The 20,290-nt window shown below is 46.9% G+C and overlaps 1 protein-coding gene across 1 annotated transcript; it reads right to left on the reverse strand.

Annotated features, from left to right (window-relative positions):
- Window positions 1-5,992: 5,992 nt before the first annotated feature.
- On the reverse strand, window positions 5,993-19,459 carry LOC107120469 (flocculation protein FLO11-like). Its single transcript, XM_015423177.1, has 6 exons — window positions 17,561-19,459; window positions 17,103-17,173; window positions 11,478-11,546; window positions 10,844-10,895; window positions 8,289-8,325; window positions 5,993-6,852 (listed from the first exon to the last, which is right to left on the reverse strand). Exons 1-5 carry the CDS (start codon window positions 19,373-19,375, stop codon window positions 8,314-8,316), a joined length of 2,019 nt encoding a protein of 672 aa, XP_015278663.1. The 5' UTR covers window positions 19,376-19,459; the 3' UTR covers window positions 5,993-6,852; window positions 8,289-8,313.
- Window positions 19,460-20,290: the final 831 nt, after the last annotated feature.

A 20,290-nucleotide genomic window follows, 5' to 3' on the forward strand; every position in this document is an offset into this window, starting at 1 on the left:
TGGGGGTGAAGTTATGCCGGATGGAAGACTTACAGATCTGGCTCGGTGGGCAGAAACTCTCATGGCAGAATGTGGAACCTTTGTGGGGAGGGGGGTGGCTCTAAGGGGGGGAGGGGGTGGCATTTCAGGTTTGGGAGGCTCAAACTGAAAGGGGGAGATCTCAGCCTGGGGGTGGGTACCACACCTCTGGACTTTAAAGATATGGCACACAGACTCCTGCCCTCCAAGACAATTGTAATATAAGAGTTGTATTTTCTGTGTATATCTGTGCTGTGGAATCTCGTGTAAATTGAATTTCTCTTTTTTTTTTTCCTCTGACCGACGTTACAAGTTCTCTGTTAATTTAATAATGTATCCGTCCCCCACCCACCCCCTCTCCCCTGCACGCCCGTAATTTTCATTTGATGTTTATATTTTCTGCCTTCTGTTTTTTTTTAATGGTTTTTAAATTTTATTTTATTTACCGGGGAAGGGTGTGCTGGGGTGAGGGGCAAACCAAAGGGGGTTGTTTTGCATGAAGTGGGGGAGAAAAAAAATTCAATCTTGACAAAAAAAAAAAACCAACAACACCTTTCAGGCAGATTGTGAGGGGCAGACAGGAAGCTGAGGTACAGGAAGGGAAGTGCTTCTTCTGGTGTGTTCAGCGTCCTGTTTGCCTCAAGGTGAGGGGGGAGAGGAAGGGGCAGAAGCGGAGCGAGTGATAGGAAATGTTTAAAAAAAACCGACAAAAAAGAAAAAAAGTTTGAAAACATTGACCAGGATGTGCAGGTTTTTTGTTTCATTTGAGAACAAGGAGCTCTCTCGGGAGCGATGGCTGCAATAGACCCAGGCCAAAGGATCCCTGTTGCTATCAGTGAACCCTCAGAAGGCTTTCCTGAGAGTAAGCCCCATTGAAAAGACTTGAGTAGGCTTCTGAGTAGACCTGCTTAGGATTGGCATCTAAGATCCAAAACTGACTGGCCTTTGTGTGGATAATGAAAGCCACGTTATGGGGTCACCAACCAACTTCATTCTAGCAACAAGGGAGGCACTGTGTCCTACTGGGGTGATTCCCCTGGGGACACACACCAAAAGAAGACTTTGTAAACAGATCACCCTCTCCCACAATTCAGATTATCAGCCTGGTGTATCTGCTTTGAGTGGTTAGAGATGGTAGATCTTTCCCTCACCACTGCCACAGGCTTAGACACAGCCCAATGCTCCATCCCTGATCAAATTGCCAGCGCCGTGAAGGTGGTTTTTTTTAAATGCTCCACAGGAGATCCAGTCAGGGAATCTCTGACCACACATTCATCTCAGCCCTTTTAAAAGCCTGAGATTGTTTTCACCCCTTGGCATCACACCAAGAAACAGAGCACAGAAAAGGGCTTTGTAGCAAAGAGCTGGCTATGTTTTCGATGGCTCCCCTTTAATTCTGTGGAATCGTACTTGCACCATCAGCTGGACGTGCACGAGCTTAGCATGTGGAAAGTGCCAGGTTCCATCTCTGGCATCTCCAAATTAAAGGATCGCTGGTTGCAGGCGTTGGGGAAGACCATCTTCAACCCTGAAGAGCTGCTGCCATTCAGAACAGGACATACTGAACTAGGCGGACCTATGGTCTGACTGGTTTTCGCTGAGAAGATGTACAACTTTCTGTCTTATCCCGGACACTGAGTACCCTGGTGCACTCTGTGTACTGGGCTGATAAGCCACTGCTGTTCAGCTGGGAGGGTGTGAGTTAAAAGCACCAAACATAACAATGATACAGATCCTACTGCTCACCTTGACAGTGGCTGGCTGTGCTTTTGTGTCACGATCACAACAATGCTTCGCAACCACCAGGCTGTCTATAATATACAGGCCTCCCCCTCTGCGATTCCTTCCTTTCATCCTATTAGCAGTGGGCATTTTGCCAGCTTTGTTACAAAGAGAAATTAGCAAAGTCGTGTCTGCTGAAACCAGAGCCTTCCTCCCACATCCATATTGCAACATGCATGGTCTGGATATCATATACAAAGAGAATCAAGGCCTTTTTTTCGAGACATTATAGTCACATGTAGCAGGCACCCACCAATAGTGCACAGGGGGGAGCGTGCATTACCCACGATCTTTTCCATACATGAGTTCTCCATGATATGCAAACAGGAACAATGTGCATGTTTACTGTGAGCATACTACCTCGGTACATGCGAACACATCTCTGTATTTTTTCAGGGGTTGCTTGTAGTGAAGCTGTGCACCTATGGTGAATATGATATCAGGAGCATTGCGGATAACAGGCACTCCTAGTAGTTACAGCTGGTTAGTTCCCCGTATGCATGATTGTAACATCTGAAAAGGACTTAAGGTGGCAGCACAAGGCAGGCGTATGTTTCACACAGGTCCTGTTTATTAAATTCCAAACTAGCCACAGCCATTGCTGAAAACTGAGGCTGCTCTTGTACCCATGGGGTCTTTTTTCTTCATACAAATACAGGAGCACTGTTCAAAATAAGGGGCAAAGAAAGAGGAAATGCACAGCCCTTGATCATGGTCAAAAGATGAGAAATATGCATCGGGAAACATCACTGTTCATGGTTGCTGCATCACTGAAATGAACCAGTGCCCCTCTTGTGGGGAAGAAGGACACCAGCTGTGCACAGCACCAAGCAGGCCAAGATGTTCTCTCACGTGGCTTTTCAAATGACGGTAGTTTACTCCAGCACCAACCATCGAACACTTCAGTCCACATTGCCTCCACAAGAGATTGGCAGCAGTGCCCAGGGAGGGTGGATTTTGGGGAACTCCGAGGGGATGCAATGCCGTAAAGTCTGCCCTTGAAAGCTGCCTGTCCTTCCAGGAAAACAGATGTCTGAAGTTTGGTGTTTAGTCATGATTCCAGGAGAACTCTAGGCCTCACCTGGAGGCTTGGCAGAGCTAGCCTGGTTTTAGTAAGGGTCTGTGCTGCCTTGAAAACTATTTTTGCTCAGGAGGGCAGAAATCTTGAGTGATTAAGGATGGTACCGTGGCTCTGTGACAGAGTACTTGCTTTGCATGCGGGAGGTCCCGTGTTCAATCCCCAGCATCTTCAGTTCAAAGGGTTAGGTTGGAGGTGTCAAACATAAGGCCCGGGGGCCAGAACCAGCCCATCCAGGGCTCTTATGTGGCCCGTGAGCAACTAGTGCAAGGGAGGGAACAGGAGACTGCTCGAGGGGGGAGTGGGCGGAGCCACTCTGATTGTGGTTTCAGCATGGTGGAATAACCCCATCTGCAATAGTCAAGCAGCGTGGGAGCCTCTGCCCAGTGCAGCACCACTGGCTCTCCTGCCCACCCATATGGGATTTCCTTTGCGCACACACACCCTCCCAGCCTATGGGGCCTTGCAGAGAGGATACAACTCGGAGCTTACCAGCTGCTGTCCTTTATACAGTTTATATCTCTGGTACCTGGCATTATGTTTTATGGCACACATGGCCCAGCCTGACAAAGTGACATTTATGTTAGATCTGGCCCTCATAACAAATGAGTTTGACACCACTGGGTTAAATAGTAGGTGATGTGAAAGATCTTAGCTTGAGACCCTGGAGAGTTGCAGTCGGTCAGTGCAGACAGATCAGTGATCTGACCCAGTATAAGGCAGCCTCATGTGTTCATTTCCTGTTGGATCAGATCATCTACTCCAGTATCCTGTTTCCCACAGTGGCCAACTAGATCCCTTAGAATGAGCACACAGAAGCCAAAGCCTCCCCTTGTTGCCACTCTCCCAGCAGCTGATATTCTAAGGCACAGTGCCTCTGAATGTGGAGATTCCATTTAGCTATGCTTGGAGCTCTTTGTTGTTTGATCTGCTTCTAAACCCATCTAATCTTGTGGTCGTGAATTCCATGAGATAACGGCATGATTGTATTTTTTCTCTGTCCTGAATCTACTGCCCATCAGCTTCCCTGTGTGGCAGTATTATAGAAGAGGGAGAAAAAGTTTATTTTTATTTATTTATTATATTTAATTTATCGTCCCCCTTTCCCTGCAAACAGGGCTCAGGGCGGCTTACATCAGAAATAAATACAATAATATTGAGTTAAAACAGCATCAGAATAGTTTAAAAATCTGCCAAACACAACATTAACTCCAAGATGGCAGTACTTTTCACCAGCCCCTGGGTGGAGGGGATATGCTGAAAAAAGCCATCAGCCATACACTAAGGGAGTGCATTTTAGAATTAGAACTTTGGCACCCACTATTCAATTATATATAAGGAGAGATAACCCGCCCTCCCCGGAAGCGGGCTTAGGGCAGCTCACATTGCCTGGCAGCAGCTCACATTGTTCTCTCTATTCCCTTTCTCCACACAATGTGTAATATTATAAATGTCTATCATGTCCCCTTCCTCCTTGGTCATATTTTTCCTAATCTGAAACATCCCAAACTCTTTAGCTTTCTTTGTAAGAAAGGTGCTCCAAGCTCTTGATCACTTTTATTGTCTTTTCATACCACCAGGGGTCATTTCCTGCAGGAGCGCACAGGAGCAGAGCTCCGGCAGTAATGAGCCCAGGGGGCGGGCACATGCAACAAGCCCCGCCCCCTGCTCCTTCTCTCCCTTTCTTTCCCTCTTTTCCTCCTTCTTTTTCTTTCTTTCTTTTCCTCCTTTTCCCTTCTTTCTTTCTTTCTTTCCCTCCTTCTTTCCTTCTGTCCTTCTTTCCCTGTTTCCCTCCTTATTTCCGTCTCTTCCTCTTTCTTTTTCTCTTTCGCTCCTCATTTCTCTCTCTCTCTCTGGCACAGATCTGTGAGAGGGCAGATCTGTGCGCCGCCCCCCCCCCCCAGCAATCTAAAACAGTCCAACTTTAAGACCAAGTTTTATTCAGGTACAAGCTCTCCCTCCTCTGTGAGGGCAGATCTGCATGTCTGTTGCCCCCCCCCCCTAGCTAGCAATCCAAAACAGTCTAGTGGAGCTTGAGCGGTGGCTGTTGCCTTCTGACTTCCGGTGATGTCAGGGGGAGTGGCATATGCAAATAAGTTATGCTAGTGAGCTCCTGCACCTCTTTTTCTACAAAATGACCCCTGCATACCACTGTTATCCTTTAATAGGCAGCCACACTTCTGCAGGCTCATCTAGCAGTTATTTAATACTAAACTACCATAGTAAGGTATTGAGAAAGAGGACAGAATAACAGAAAATTAAGGAAGTAGACCTTACTACTTAACAGTACTGGCAGAGCTGAAGAGAGGAAAGCAAGCAGGGAAATGCTGCCGAAGGGGAGGCATGTGTGTATGGTGGGATGTCAGTCTTGTTTTTCTGTGAAAATGTTCTTATCCCCCTACCAGTTCACTACTTTCCCCATTAACATTGCCACTGAAAAGGTTTTAGATAAAGCAGCAACATGTGTCAGAAGCAAGAAAAAAAATTTATTCTCCAGGAAAACAAAACAAAAGCCATAGCTATAAATTAAAAATAAAAAAGGCAAACAGGGAGGAACATCCCTAACAAGAGTGAGGAAAGGAGATTTTGATTGGAGCTAAAGCAGGACATTCCCTAAGTGTGGGATCATAAGAAAACCATGAGGTTGAGTCCAAAGTTTTGGCCGCACTGGGCTTGCCCTGGAAGCAATAAACTTCAACAACCTCCCTGGTCAATTTTAAATTCAGTTGTACTGGGATTCATAATCAATGGCCATGTAAGAAAGGTGATTTACAACTGTTTATCAGCCTTTCTTGTGCCTTATAATATTTCTGTGTATTCACTTGAAGAGGAATTGCCACTGATCCCTGGCCAGACACGACTTATATTTCAGCTTCATTGCCTTCCCAGTTTGCCAGTTTGGTGTAGTGGTTAAGTGCTCGGACGCTAATCTGGGAGAACCGGGTTTGATTCCCCACTCCTCCACTTGCACCTGGCTGGATGACCTTGGGCAAGCCATAACTCTGGCACAGCTGTTCTTGAAAAAGAGCAGTTTCTGTCAAGAGTTCTCTCAGCCCCACCTCCCTCACAGGGTGTCTGTTGTGGGGAGGGGAAGGGAAAGGAGTTTGTAAGCCGCTCTGAGACACCTTTGGGTAGTGAAGGGCGGGGTATAAATCCAATCTCCTCCTCCTCCTTCCCACAATAAAGCAGTTTTCAATGTCCTGCTGATGGTTTAAAATCTGTAACTTGCAGCTCAGGGGGATATTGGCCGTGTTACAGAAGTCTCTGCTTCCTCATAAACGTTCAAATTATCCCACAGTCTCTTCAGCTAACTACATGTGATAGAAGGCCTGTTGCTCAGAAGCTCTAATGACCAAGCTCTAAACAACTGACTGGGTCAAGTTAGAACACAAAAGTGCTACCCAGAAGCTCACAAACATGAACCTCCCTTCCTCACCCCTAGCTAACCCTTGAGAGCCAAACTTCATATGATCAGTACTTTTGTGATTTTTGTCTTTCAGAGGAGGTTTTCTGGGTTATTTTTCATGACAAATAGGTGGAGGAGGCTGAAATCATCAGAGGAGGATTCGCTGAGGAAGAACTCCTTAACCCTTAGTTCCTCCTGCTCTTTGTGCACTAAGAATCACCCTTCCTGAGGGAAATATGGGAACCCCACTAGGGAACCCTTCATGTTTTCTCCACAGATAGGAAGCAATGTGAGAAGGGCAATTTTTAATGGACAACAGGTGAGAAAAGCTACTGCACAGGGAACCCCGTCTCTTTTCCCCCCATAGGAAGAAAAGCAGAGGTGAGGAGACATCTTGAGCAGACAAAATGGCAGGAAAGGGGGAAAATATTGTGGAGGGAGAATTACAAAATGGTTCACCATGTGTAGTTTGGCCCTAAAGGTTGTCACCTGCTCCCACCCACCCTTTATGGCCTCTTCACCGGGGGCGCTTCAATGCTCTTGCCGCTCAAAGATAGTGGCAAATGTCCTGAAAGAGAGAGAAGAAAGAGTTGAATGCCTGCTGTTAGTCTCCTTCCTCTTCTAAGTATAGGTTCGTGAGTAAATTCTGATCTCTCAAGTTCTGTATTTGGGCTTAATTGCATTTTTTTTGTTTATTCTTGTCTATGTTTGAATCTTGCGCTTCTTCCAAGGAACTCTTGAGTGTTGTAAATGGAATCTCCAGGTCTTTTCCCACATGCCAGACCTAGGCAGGCTTGCCCATAGTGATCTCATGATTGCCACTTAACATACTGAATGAGGGAACTGAGGGCTGGCAGAGAATTTAGTAGGTATGCTGTTGAAACAATATTTGAACTAAGGGTTTAAGTACCACATTTTTTATACAGAATATCTGTTGGCTCTTGGCTCTCCTCTGTCCACCAGCAGAAACTGTCCCACCAAATATGAATGGGAGGGATTTTTACAGCAAATGGTTTCTTTTTAGGATTAGGATTAACAGCCCCCATTACTGTGTATGGGTGTGAAAGCTGGACAATGAAGAATGCTGACAGGATGAAAATTAATTCATTCGAAATGTGGTCTTGGAGGAGAGTTTTACTGATACTGTGGACTAGCAGAAAGACACATAAATTGGTTCTAGACCAAATCAAGACTGAACTCTCCCTCAAAGCTAAAATGTCTAAGCCGAGGCTATCATACTTTGGTCACATCCAGGGTTCCCTCTAAGCCAGTTTGGTGTAGTGGTTAAGTGCACGGACTCTAATCTGGGAGAACCGGGTTTGATTCCCCACTCCTCCACTTGCATCTGCTGGATGACCTTGGGCAAGCCGTAGTTCTGATAAGAGCTGTTCTTGAAAAAGAACAGTCTCTGTCAGAGTTCTCTCAGCCTCACCTACCTCACAGGGTGTCTGTTGTGGGGAGGGGAAGGGAAAGGAGTTTGTAAGCCGCTCTGAGACACCTTTGAGTAGTGAAGGGCGGGGTATAAATCCAATCTTCTTCTTCTAAGATGAGTTAGTGTGAGCTAGCTCACAGTTTTTGAGCCTCCAGCGCACACATTTTTGTCTTAGGAAGGATGAATCCAGAGCAAACTAATTTATGCTGTTGCCAAATCGCTCGCTCACAACTTTAATGCCAGGAGCTCACAAAGTAGATTTTTTGCTCACAAGACTCCACAGCTTAGAGGGAGCATTGGTCACATCACGAGATGACAGGAGTCACTAGAAAAGACAATAATGCTAGGAAAAGTTGAAGGCAACAGGAAAAGAGGGAGACCCAGCATGAGATGGATCGAGTCAATGAGGAAGCCATGGTCCTCAATTTGAAAGACCTGAGCAAGGCTGTTAACAATAGGACTTTTCAGAAATCACTAATTCATAGGGTCACTGTAAATCAGAAGCTATTTGACTGCACTTAACACACACACACAGGATTAGACACTGAATGGGGTAGAATTTTGGTACTTACTGAAATAAGGCTCCTGATAACTCATCTACAATACTCCCTGCAAAAGATAAAATGGAACGAATCAGACTTTCGTTACTTCTAAGGTTAACAATACACCCTGCCCTGAGTATACATCTTCCCATTAGAAAAAGTCTGTGATCGTCTGCATAACATTGGTACTGCAACCTTCCCTCAGCCCAAGGCCTCCCAATGAATGTCATGGCTGAAGGAGGATTTGAACCCCTTCTTCCTTCTTTGGTTCAAGACTGGCACTTCGGCTTGGTTCAAAAATAACATGAAGCCATGGTTTGGTCTAACCCCGATTAGCTTGGAACAAAAATTAAGATTTGGCCCACAAATGATCATTCAAATCCTGGTTTGCCTCAAAAAATGTTAATTCCACTACCTTTGTCTACCTCTTGCCTCAAAAAATGTTAATTCCACTACCTCAGTCTGTGGGTGCATTCAGACGGGGGCTTTACAACGGAATAGGTGCCGGTTCCAACCGGTGTACTTACCGGCGTTCAGACGGCGAACATCTGCCTCCCGTCCCTAAAAGTTGTAAAGCCCTTTAAACCGTTGTACTCTGCCACTAGGTCCCCAAGTGGTGGTATCCTGAGTACAACGGTTGCTATCGATGTACCCCTCCGTCTGATCGCTCTCCACCGGTGTCTAGCCACTTCCATTCGGAAGCCTGAGGCTTCCGATTTTCCCCCGCCATTTTTTTTAACTACGCGATATGCGCTTGGGCGAAGCTTTGCCCTGAGCGGTTTTTTTTTTTTTAAGCCCTTAGTGTAGCGTTTCGGAGGAGTCTGGGACTACAGGGAGGCCAGTTTGGTCTTTAAACTTTAAAGGTAAGTCCTTACCTTTAAAGTTTAAATGTAATATGGGGTGTTTTGAGCAGGCGCAAAGATCGCCATTCTGTGAATGGCTGCCTATGCGCATACTCAAACTGAGTTAAAAAAAAAAAAGCCAACGCCTGCAACGTGTGAGCGGGCATACAGCGATGGGATCCGCAAAAGGGAGGTGAGTGTGATCGCATTTCAGCCGGCATAAACTGCACCGGTTCCAACCGGTACAGTTTATGCCGGCTGAAACGCCACGTCTGAACACACCCCGAGACACCCAGATGGTATTCCAGGTTCCATGCAGGGCTGGTCCCAGGTTTTGAAGGGCCCTCACCAGGCCACTACTGGCACCCCCCTTCCCTCTCCCCTGTCTACCTAAGTGTCCTTCTGCCTGCAAACCTTTCCCACATGACCTTTCTCTTATAGCACTGGGCAGCATAGACTGGGCAGAGCAAAAACAAACCAACCCACCACCACTTTGCACCACCTATACACTCTTCCCTAAAGATGCTCAGTAGTGAGTGTGGCAGGGAGCATGGGCAGTGAAGCATCAAGCAGAAGACAGGGGGAAGGGCACACAGGCAGTTGGCAGGACAGGCATGTGATCAGCTCTCAGCCCTGGCACCTGCCCCGCTTCAGGGTATGCTCATGCTGGCCTTGCCCCATTGTGATGAGGGCAATGTGAGGATGTCTGCATTTGCGCATTTACTTATGGGAGGGGAATTTGCACATAATTTCCTTTTTGCACATTTATTTATGGGAGGGGCTGTGGCTCAGTGGTAGCGCATCTGCTTGGCCCCCAAGAGCACTTCGGTCCAGGGCACAACATCGCCTGGTGGTTCCAGGCCCCTGGGAGGCAAGGCTCGCCACGACTAGGACCAGATCCTTTTCAGTGGTGGCCCCTACCTGGTGGAACGAGCTCCCGGAGAAGATCAGGGCCCTGCGGGACCTTATGCAGTTCTGCAGGGCCTGTAAGACAGAGCTCTTCCGCCAGGCTTTCACATAGGGGCCACCACTACCACCGCCACCAATGAGGTGGACAACATCGGGGTTAAGGATGGCCCAGGAAGATCTGCCACTATTTCTGCGTGGCCACTGGATTTACCTGGTTGAGCTATAGGATAACATCACCCTGGAGAATCATCCGGAGACCATCTTGTTAAATTGGGTATAATTTTTATTAATTGTCATTAATGTTTTATTGCTTTTATCTGTTTTATATGGGCTTTGCCCCTTGTAAGCCGCCCTGAGCCCGCTCTGCGGGGAGGGCGGGGTATAAATCTTAATAAATAAAACAAACAAATAAATAAACAGAAGGTCCCAGGATCAATCCCCAGCCCCTACAGTTAAAAGGGCCAGGTGGCTCAGAGATGATGAGAAAGACCACTGCCTGAGGCCCTGGAGAGCTGCTGCCAGTCTGAGTAGATAGTACTGACCTCGATGGACCAAGGCTCTGATTCAGTATAAGGCAGATTCATGTGTCATTTAGAACTTGCCTTTCCCCCCAATGGGGACACAGAGGCTTACATCATTCTCCTCCCCTCCATTTTATCATTGCAACACTTTGAGGCAGGTTAGGCTGAAAGAGAGCGAATGGCGCAAGGTCACCCAGCAAGCGTCCATAGCGGAGTTGGGATTTGAACCTGGGTCATTATTTTCTTTTCGTAAATCGTTTAGCATGGTTTGGATCAACAAGCAGGGTACTGAGCGAAAAAAGAAAAAACTCACCAGGTGTACAGGCCGTCTCACACACGGGACAAACGTAACAGTAATGGCAGTACTGTAAGAAAGGGAAGAATATGGGAGAGGGCAGAGTGAGTTGCTGAAAGGGCACTGCTGTGATACCATCCACAGAAACAAGGAGGGATGGAATCATTTAGGGTTGCCAGGTCCCCCCCTGGCCTCCGGTAGGGGATGTGGGGGGTAGGGTTGCCAGATCCAAGTTGGGAACTCCTGGAGATTTGGGGATGGAGCCAGGGGAGGATAAGGACCTCAGTGGGGTACAATGCCTTAGAGTCCACCCTCCAAAGCAGCCATTTTCTCCAGGGGAAATGATCTCTGCAGTCTGGAGCTGAGCTGTCATTCCAAGGGATCCCCAGGTCTTGCCTGGAGGCTGGCATCCCTAGGTTGGATCCAGACAGCCTTTTTGCTCAATCTCACCCAATTCATCTTCTTACTATAGCCCCCAGTCCCATGCAGCTTACGTCCATACAGGTCTCAGGATCCTCAGCACAGCCTTTTTGCATGGTCGAAAGAGTCATTTTCACCAGCAGAAAAGCTTGTTGGATCCACCCTAGTGGCACACCTTTTTTTTCTTCCAGGGGAGGGAACAATTGTAGCAGGGGGGGCTTGCAACACAAACCTGGCAGCTTCCACAAAATTCTCTGCGGTCTCCTTCTTTACAGGGACACTTATCACATTCATCGCAATGCTGGATGGGGGAAAAAAAAGAGACAGGCGTGCATGAGAGAGAGATAATTTTTACCACACTAGAGCTCTTCAGGCTTGCACAGTTCTAAAGCAGTAGCCATGTTAGTCTGTTGCAGTAAAGCCAGACAGGAATCTATTGGCACCTGGAAGATCAAAATGTGGTTCATCTTTGTGGTGCCCCTGTCTATTCCGGGCTTCCTGTTGGCCTCCAAATGCCAACAAAGTGGGGTTGCCAGTTTTGGAGATTTTGGGGGTGGAGCCTGAGGAGAGCAGGATTTGGGGAGGGACTTCAATGGGGTACAATCCCATAGAGTCCACCTTCCAAATCAGACATTTTCTCCAGGTTAACCGATCTCTGTTACCTGGAGATCAGTTGTAATCCCAGGAGATCTCCAGCCATCAGTTGGAGGTCAGCAGCCCTACAACAAAGTCACTCTGCATAATACAGAGCAGGTACTTCAGTAATGTGTAATCTTTCCCAACCCCCCAACCCCTTTAGCCACCCCACCCCCAACCTCCCTGAGAATTTTTGTGTAGCCCAGTTTGTGGTGGAATGTGCCTGCTCTGGCCTGCAGGCCCTATTCCGCCCTGCCCTCCTATGGGTTCCCAACTCCCTAGAGGGTCTTTTCTTCCACTCCCAGGTAGCCCACCACCAGCACCTGATTGTTGCTGGGATTTCCCATTGAGAGGATCAGGACTCCCAGTTTTCCTTCCAAGTTCAGAGGCCCTGCCTCAGTGGCTCCCTCTGCCCAGTGCCAGGTCACTGCAGGGACAGATTAATGCCTTGGGCACCCTTGAAGGAATAGCCGCTTGCCAAATGCCTGCCATCCCTTTGGCTTCCCTCTTCAGATAGTGGGTTCAAGATGGTGGAGGACTATGTGGTACAGAGAACTGTTCCCAGCTTAAAAAGTTATAAAGTATATATTAAAAAGAAAATGTTAACAAGCATACTTTTAGCATAGCAACAGATTGAGCAAGAATACAAAAAAAAATATGGTAAAAATGCAAATCCTCTGTCCCTTTCTCTATACATGCCCTATGAGCTATTAAAATATAGAGCGGGCTCTTTAGCTTAAATGTTCTAGTTCTCTACAGAGTTACCATTACCTTAAAGCTTGCTCTTGCTCTTCCAGGTGAACATATGGCCAATGACTGCTTGCTTATAGCCCTTGGCTAAGAGTTCACACAAATGCAGCATCCCAAAGAAAGAGAGCGATCCTTCCTGCAGCAAGGAGTTTTTATCGCCTCTCTGTCCCCTCCCATTTGACCAGGTCTTTGTGGTCAAGGAATCTTTTCCTGTTGTCTCCAGAAAGTTCCTTCCTCAAACCTCTCCAGAATTTAACACCCCCAACTCTCTGCTCCCTTCCTGAAGAAGAGGGGGAGAAGGGGCAAATGTGACCATCCCTAGACCCATTAGCATTTGGATGAAGGCAGGCTGAGGTACAAGCGAATCTCCTCTGCCTAGAGGAAAAAAACCCTGTTAAAACACAAGGTGGAGGCTTTGCTCCTTGCCAGCCGCTCAGGATAAAATGCATTTCTTCACACAGTTCACATCAAGTTGTCCCTTAAAACATTCTAAGTTCATGAGCAGGGTTGCCTGACTACAGCCCAGACATATCTGTGCACATTTCAGTTCACTGCTGAGTTGAGAGCAGTGTTCCCTCTAAGCTGAGTTAGAGCGAGCTAACTCACAGTTTTTTAGCCTCCGGCTCACACATTTTTGTCTTAGCTCAGGAAGGACGGCTCCAGAGCAAACAAATTTATGCAGTAGCCAAATCACTTGCTCACAACTATAAAGCCAGTAGCTCACAAAATAGAATTTTTGCTCACAAGACTCCACAGCTTAGAGGGAACATTGGTTGAGAGACCAGGCAAAACACACTTCTCCTGTTTCTCTTTTACCATTTGTCTTCCCTCATCAGCTCTAGCAACACCACACAGCAGGCAAGAGAAAAGTGGACAAAAGGCACAGGGAAGGGGCAGGAGAAGCTACAGGTTGATCTTCTGTGTGCAAAAAGTGCCATTTAGTTGGAGACGACTTATGGGAACCCCATAGGGTTTTCAAGGCAAGAGACTAACAGGGGTGTTTTGGCATCGCCTTCCTCTGCATAGTGACCCTGGACTTCCTTGATGGTCTCCCATCCAAATACTAACCAGGGACAACCCCACTTAGCTTCCAAGTCCTGACAAAATCAGGCTAGCCTGGGCCATCTAGGTCAGGGCACAGCTTGATCTTAGCAGTGAATTTAAAAGCACATGAGGAATCGCCAAGTTGCAGTTCGGCAACCCCAGCAACAGGAGAGAATGCCGCTACACCAGTCTTCACACTCATCATCCTTGAGGAAGGTAGCAAGGCAAAAGAGTTGGTGGAGAAATAAGACGGAAGGCACATGGGGCTACATGCAATCTTGTAATGTTTAAAGGGACATGCGCTATTGGGAAGTTGTCATCTGGCAGCCCTACAGTTATTTTGTAGAATCCTAGAATCTCAGAGTTGGAATGGGCCATACAGGCCATCTATTCCAACCCCCTGCTCGGTGCAGGATCAGCCTAGAGCATCCCTGACAACTGTTTGTCCAGCCGCTGCTTAAAGACTGTCAATGAGGGGGAGCTCACCACCTTCCTAGGTAGCTGATTCCACTGTTGAACAACTCTTACTGTCAAAAAGATTTCCCTAATATCCAGTGTCTTTTCCCCATTCCTAAGTGTCCAAAGTTCTAGGCTTTCCTGTTTTATTTACTGGAAGTTTCTTCACATCACTGGCCCTGAGAAAAGTTGTAACTGTTTTGTTTCTGACAGCTGTTTATAATGCAGTGGCCCTACCAATGAAAACAACTGGCAAACTCATGCACTCCAGGCCCCAATCTATTTGTTGATATCCCAGTGTTCTCCCCGGTGGGAACCCAAAGTGGCTTACAACATCATCCTCCATTTTATCTTCACAACAGCCCTGTGAGGTAAGTTAGCCAGGAAAGTCAGTGGCACAAAGTCACTCAGCAAGCTTCCATGGCAGAATGGGGATTTGCACCTGGGCCTCCTAGATCCTAACCCAACACCTCGCTGGCTGTCTCTATCGCTCTCTTCCAACCTGATCTTCTTTAATCACAAGTGGTTTATGACTGCATTCTTGCTTTTACTACTACTGAAAGGACCACAGTTGCTCCTTTTAGACCACATGGAAGAGGCTGACGTACAGAAAGACAGTAGCCACTCTCTTATCTCCTTCTTGGAGAGTAGAGGTGGTGACTCAAAGTCACTTTCCTGCTAATAATGGGAGATCTTTCAGACAAGTCTTTCAGCAACAACTAAGCTGAATTTGGATCCCAGCTATCAATGGGATTCTATACCCCTGTGTACAATGGAACAGAGAGATAGTCACAAGCACAAGTGGTTTTAAAAGGCATATTCCTGGAGGTCAGGTCCATCAATAGCAATTATCTACACTGGTCTAAATGGGATCTTCAGATGCATTATACCACTGAATACTAGTCCCTGCGTAGGGGAAACAACAGGTGAAAGTTTTGATCTCTCTGCTCTACTTGCAGGTCTTCTGGGGCAGCTGATTGGTCACTATGTGAAGCAGGATGCTAGACGAGATGGACCATCAGTCTGATCCACCACAGCTGCTTTAATATTCTTAAGGGCTGCCATTTTTATTGGCTTTCTTCCTATAGTTTTAGGTGCAGCCAAGCATGGGGAAATCAAATAGGTGAAGCTTTACCAGACATGGAGAGACATTGGTTGAAAACATTTATCTTGGCCTTTCAGAGTAATGTAAAAGCAGAGAAGTGGGGCTAGCAAAACACATGCACAATTATCAACCATTGTCTGACTCCGGGCAACAGAAATCAGTGGGTTGTCATGTGGCCTGAAGAAAAATGGCTTTTCTGTTTAATAGAAGCTTAATAGGAGGGTATTTACCCTGTGACGTTATTTACCTCTATGCCATGAAAAACTTCAGCTGCCCGTTTCCACGCCTCTATTAAAGGGTCAGGACATTTTCTTCAGGCCGAATGTGATATGGATGGGGAAATGTTTAATGTAGACTGTGGCTACACAAGAGCGAAATGCATTAAGTACTCTGCTATTTTCTGTAAGGGCCTCATTCCTGTCCTGTTCACATATATTGCAATGCACATATTGATGGCCAAAACTAGAAGAACAGTTACGTATTCCTAATTAAAAAGGAGTGTATATACTCCCATCTCCTCTGGTTTGTCTCTGGCCCCGGTCACACGGGAGGTTTTGCCCTGCAAGAGGGACAGATCGGGTGCGCATCAAACGGGCGTGATCACATCGCAACATCTGGGAAGCGGAACGCACCCGTCCCCAATCCGTCCTTTCCGGGGGGAAACGCGCATTAAAAAAACCCTAGAAAGAATACTACCTACCTGAAGCTCTGCAGCAAGGGTGGCCGTGGGATTGCCGGCGCGCCCTTCTTCCGCAGCATTCGAGGCTCCCGGCCAACCTGCGCATGCGCGCACATGCACAGCCAGCTGCCTCGCTCTCCGTCCCATGGCTTTCCCCCCCGGCATCTGATCATGCTGGGGAACAACTGTGCGGCGGCTCGTGGGATCTGTCTGATCCCCCTGCCGCGCATCTATTTTGCTGCGGCTCAGAAAAGCTGCGCTTTGTTCGCCGTGCTCCCCCCCCCCCTGTGACCGGGGCCTCTATAGACTATAGTGACAGGAAACAGGATTAAGACAAGCTAAGGATCGGATTTTTAGGTTCAGAATTTATCATCAGACTTCCCGTTGTTTTGATTTTCACTTAAAAGCAACGGAGGGTGGGTGTGTGGATTAGTCCAGTGGCACTGAGTGGAGGGCATTTAATGCTTCCACTCCATGCAATTATGCAATTTTCCTGGTCTAAGTTGCACCCCCCACTTTCCTCCTTCATTGCAAATAGCAGCTTCAAGTGGACAATTCTGATTTGGAAAATGGTGCAGAGGAAAACACCCTCTCCCCCAGTGCTGCTGCTCCAGTTCTATTACCTCCTTCTTTTGGCCACTTGCTTTTAAAAATAACAATCAAAACATTAGGAGATGCAACCACAGATCTGCCGTGTAACAGTTTATTTGACCATTGTCCAAACAGAAGCTTGAAAGGAGAAGAGAGTAGCATGGGCAGGGTAGGGAAGGGCGCACAGAAAATATGCAGCACAGTGCTAGAATGTTTGGAATGAGCATGCTTGCGCTGCAGTAAAATATGCAAAACCAGACAGACTCTCACCAAAGGAAGAACATAACTGAAAAAGCCACAGCATAGCTAAGCTTTGTTGGTGTCAGAGATTGGGGCTGAATTCCCTCTCTCCATCAAGGATCTAAATAAAATGGGGGAATCTTCTGAAATTTGGTTCCAGGGAGAGGTATTGAGGAGGCAGGTATGCCTGACCCAGAAAGAGCGCAGAGAGGCATCACAATATAAATCAACCAACCACTGGACTTGAACATGAATGGATAAAGGTATGAGTCATGCATCTCTCATGAGCAGGCACCCTAGCTTTCAACAATAGTCTGTTCCGCCAAGCAAAGTCCACTGGAATTCCCTTTCCTTACCTTGCAGAATTTGCAATAGTGGCAAAGAGAGCCCTCTTCATACTCCTCATCATCTTCATCATCATCGTCTTCTGCAGTAGAAAGGAGAGACGCAGCTATAGTCAACAGTTTTGTAATGGGGCAACTGGAAGATATGTAGGCCTAGAAGGTGAGAGCTGGAGAGGGTGGGGTGGGCTACTAAGTTCACAAAGAGTGTTTGAAGAGAAGATGGGGTTTTTACGTAGCTCTATGGAGCCTTGTCAGTAAAAAGTTAGGAAGTAGGTTCTCACAATCAATAGTGTTTATGGGAAGAGAAGCCAACTGAAGCCACAATGTGTTGGCGACATGAGGGGAACTTAGTCGGCCAGAGCAGGGGATGCTGGGAGTCAGGATGTCTAGCTTTTACCCTAATGAAAATAAACACTTTCCCATCACATCACATCTGCTTGCCCTCAAAAATAACACTGGGTTTCTCTCACCTTCTTTGCCTTTGCGGTGCTTCTTGACTTTCTCACGGCCTTCATGTTTGCGATGCTTTTCCTTATGCCTTTCCTCCTCCTCCTCGTCATCATCATCTTCCTTATCAGCACGGCGATGATGGTGGTGTTTTTTATCCTTATTATTGTTTTTTTTGTGATGATGTCCACCATGGTGATGGTGTCCATGGGCTTTTTCATCATCGTCGTCATCGTCGTCGTCGTCATCGTCGTCGTCATCATCCTTTTTTTTATGATGGTGTTGACTGTGATGTTTATGATGGTGGTGCTTGTCATCATCGTCATCATCGTCGTCATCGTCATCATCGTCATCATCATTGTCATCATGACTGTGGTGGTGATGGTGGTTACCATGATGTCCATGAGGGTGGTGATGATGCTCATGTTCATCATCATCATCATCATCGTCGTCGTCATCATCATCATCATGATGGTGATGGTGGTCACTGTGATGTTTATGACTATGATGTTCTTTATCATCGTCATCATCATCATCATCGTGGTGATGGTGGTCACTGTGATGTTTATGAGCATGATGTTCTTTATCATCGTCGTCGTCATCATCATCATCATCATCGTTGTGGTCACCATGAGGATTATGATGGTGGTGTTCATGGTGGTGATGGTGGTTACCATGATGTTTATGAGGGTGGTGATGATGTTCATCTTCGTCATCGTCGTCATCATCGTCATCATCATTGTCATCATGACTGTGGTGGTGATGGTGGTTACCATGATGTTTATGAGGGTGGTGATGATGTTCATCTTCGTCATCGTCGTCATCATCGTCATCATCATCATCATCATGACTGTGGTGGTGATGGTGGTTACCATGATGTTTATGAGGGTGGTGATGATGTTCATCTTTGTCATCGTCTTCGTCGTCATCATCATCATCGTCATCATCATCATCATGATTGTGGTGGTGATGGTGGTTACCATGATGTCCATGAGGGTGGTGATGATGCTCATGTTCATCATCATCATCATCATCGTCGTCGTCATCATCATCATCATGATGGTGATGGTGGTCACTGTGATGTTTATGACTATGATGTTCTTTATCATCGTCATCGTCATCATCATCATCATCATCGTGGTGGTGGTGGTGATGGTGGTCACTGTGATGTTTATGAGCATGATGTTCTTTATCATCGTCGTCGTCATCATCATCATCATCATCGTTGTGGTCACCATGAGGATTATGATGGTGGTGTTCATGGTGGTGATGGTGGTTACCATGATGTTCATGAGCGTGATGTTCCTTGTCGTCGTCGTCATCATCATCATCTTTATGTTCATGGTGGTGGTCATGATACTTATGATGCTGGTGTTCGTCGTCGTCATCATCATCATCTTCGTGGTGGTGAGGGTGGGGGTGGTGATGATGATCACCATGGTGTTCCGGATGGTGGTGTCTGTCGTCGTCATGATCATGGTGATGGTGGTGACCGGGGTGTTCATGATGGTCATGGTGGTGTTTACTTTCTTCATCGCTGTCATCGTCATCATCATCATCATGATGGTGGTGATGGCTGGCATGATGTTCATGGTGGTCCTTGTCATCGTCATCATCATCATCGTCATCATCATGATGGACAGTGGGATAGTGATGGTGATCCCCATAGTGAAGTTCATGATGGTGATGATGGTGATCATCATCATCATCATCATCATCATGGTGAGGAGGGTGACTTCCTTGATGATGTTCTGCTTCATGATGGTGAGTAGCATGGCCATCTTTGTCATCATCATCGTGCTGATGGTGTTGCTTGTGATGATGGTGTTCATCCTCATGGTGGTCGGTATGATGCTCTACATCTCCATGGTGATGGTGTTGATCATGGTGGTGGTGCTGCTGTTGCTCCTCTCCCTGTGCTCTGGGGAGCGGAAATGAGCACAGCAAGATGAGAAAGAAGCCTAGCACCCAGGCCTTCCAAGAAGCCATGGCAGAAGAGACGATACGGGAGCAACAGAGTTTGCGCCCAGAAATCTCAGTAAAGTTTCAAGAACAAGCAAGAAGGAAAGGCAGGCAGCACAGAAAGAGAACTAAGGGGTGCACTATACACTTTCCAGCCCAGGGTTTGTGTGAGCGACGTCTGCAGCTGGCTTAGATTACCCTTCAGTCTCTAGCCAATGGCTCCCCAGCTCAGCCTCCAAGATAGATGAGAAAACTGAGCCATGGGCCCTGCCATGCCCTTATATGAGGTGGCTGGGTTGGAGGGGGTGGGGAGGAGAAGAGAGGGAGCTAAGCTGTTTGCCATAGTGCCAGGCTATTATTAGCTGTCAGAAGCAACTGCATCTCACTCCCTTCAAATGACAGAGAAGCCAGCAGAGAGAAATAGGAACCAACCTCCTGGGTTCTCTGAGAATTTGGGGGTTGGTGGTCTTGCGGATAAGGGGAGGGAAGACTGATGCATCGAAGTTAGAGCAAGAAGAACCTGGACTGCCCTATTTCCTGTAAGGGGCAGGATACTTACAGTACAGTCATAAGTAGAGTTACACCCTTCTTTGCCTATTGACTTCAGTGGCTTCAGAAGTGTGTAACTCTATTCAGGATTGCGCTGTTAGTAGATGATATTTGGATGTTATTAAAATGGACTGGCTGGACATTTGGGTGGGAGAATCGCCCATGAGTTTTGTTTATTCGACTGACCCTTTGCTTGTTTTAATTGTTAACTTTGGTTTGTTTGTTTTTATAGTTCACTTTAA

Source organism: Gekko japonicus, unplaced genomic scaffold, assembly GCF_001447785.1.
Source record: "Gekko japonicus isolate JY-2015 unplaced genomic scaffold, Gekko_japonicus_V1.1 scaffold1358, whole genome shotgun sequence".
In the NCBI taxonomy this organism is placed as follows: Eukaryota; Metazoa; Chordata; class Lepidosauria; order Squamata; family Gekkonidae; genus Gekko; species Gekko japonicus.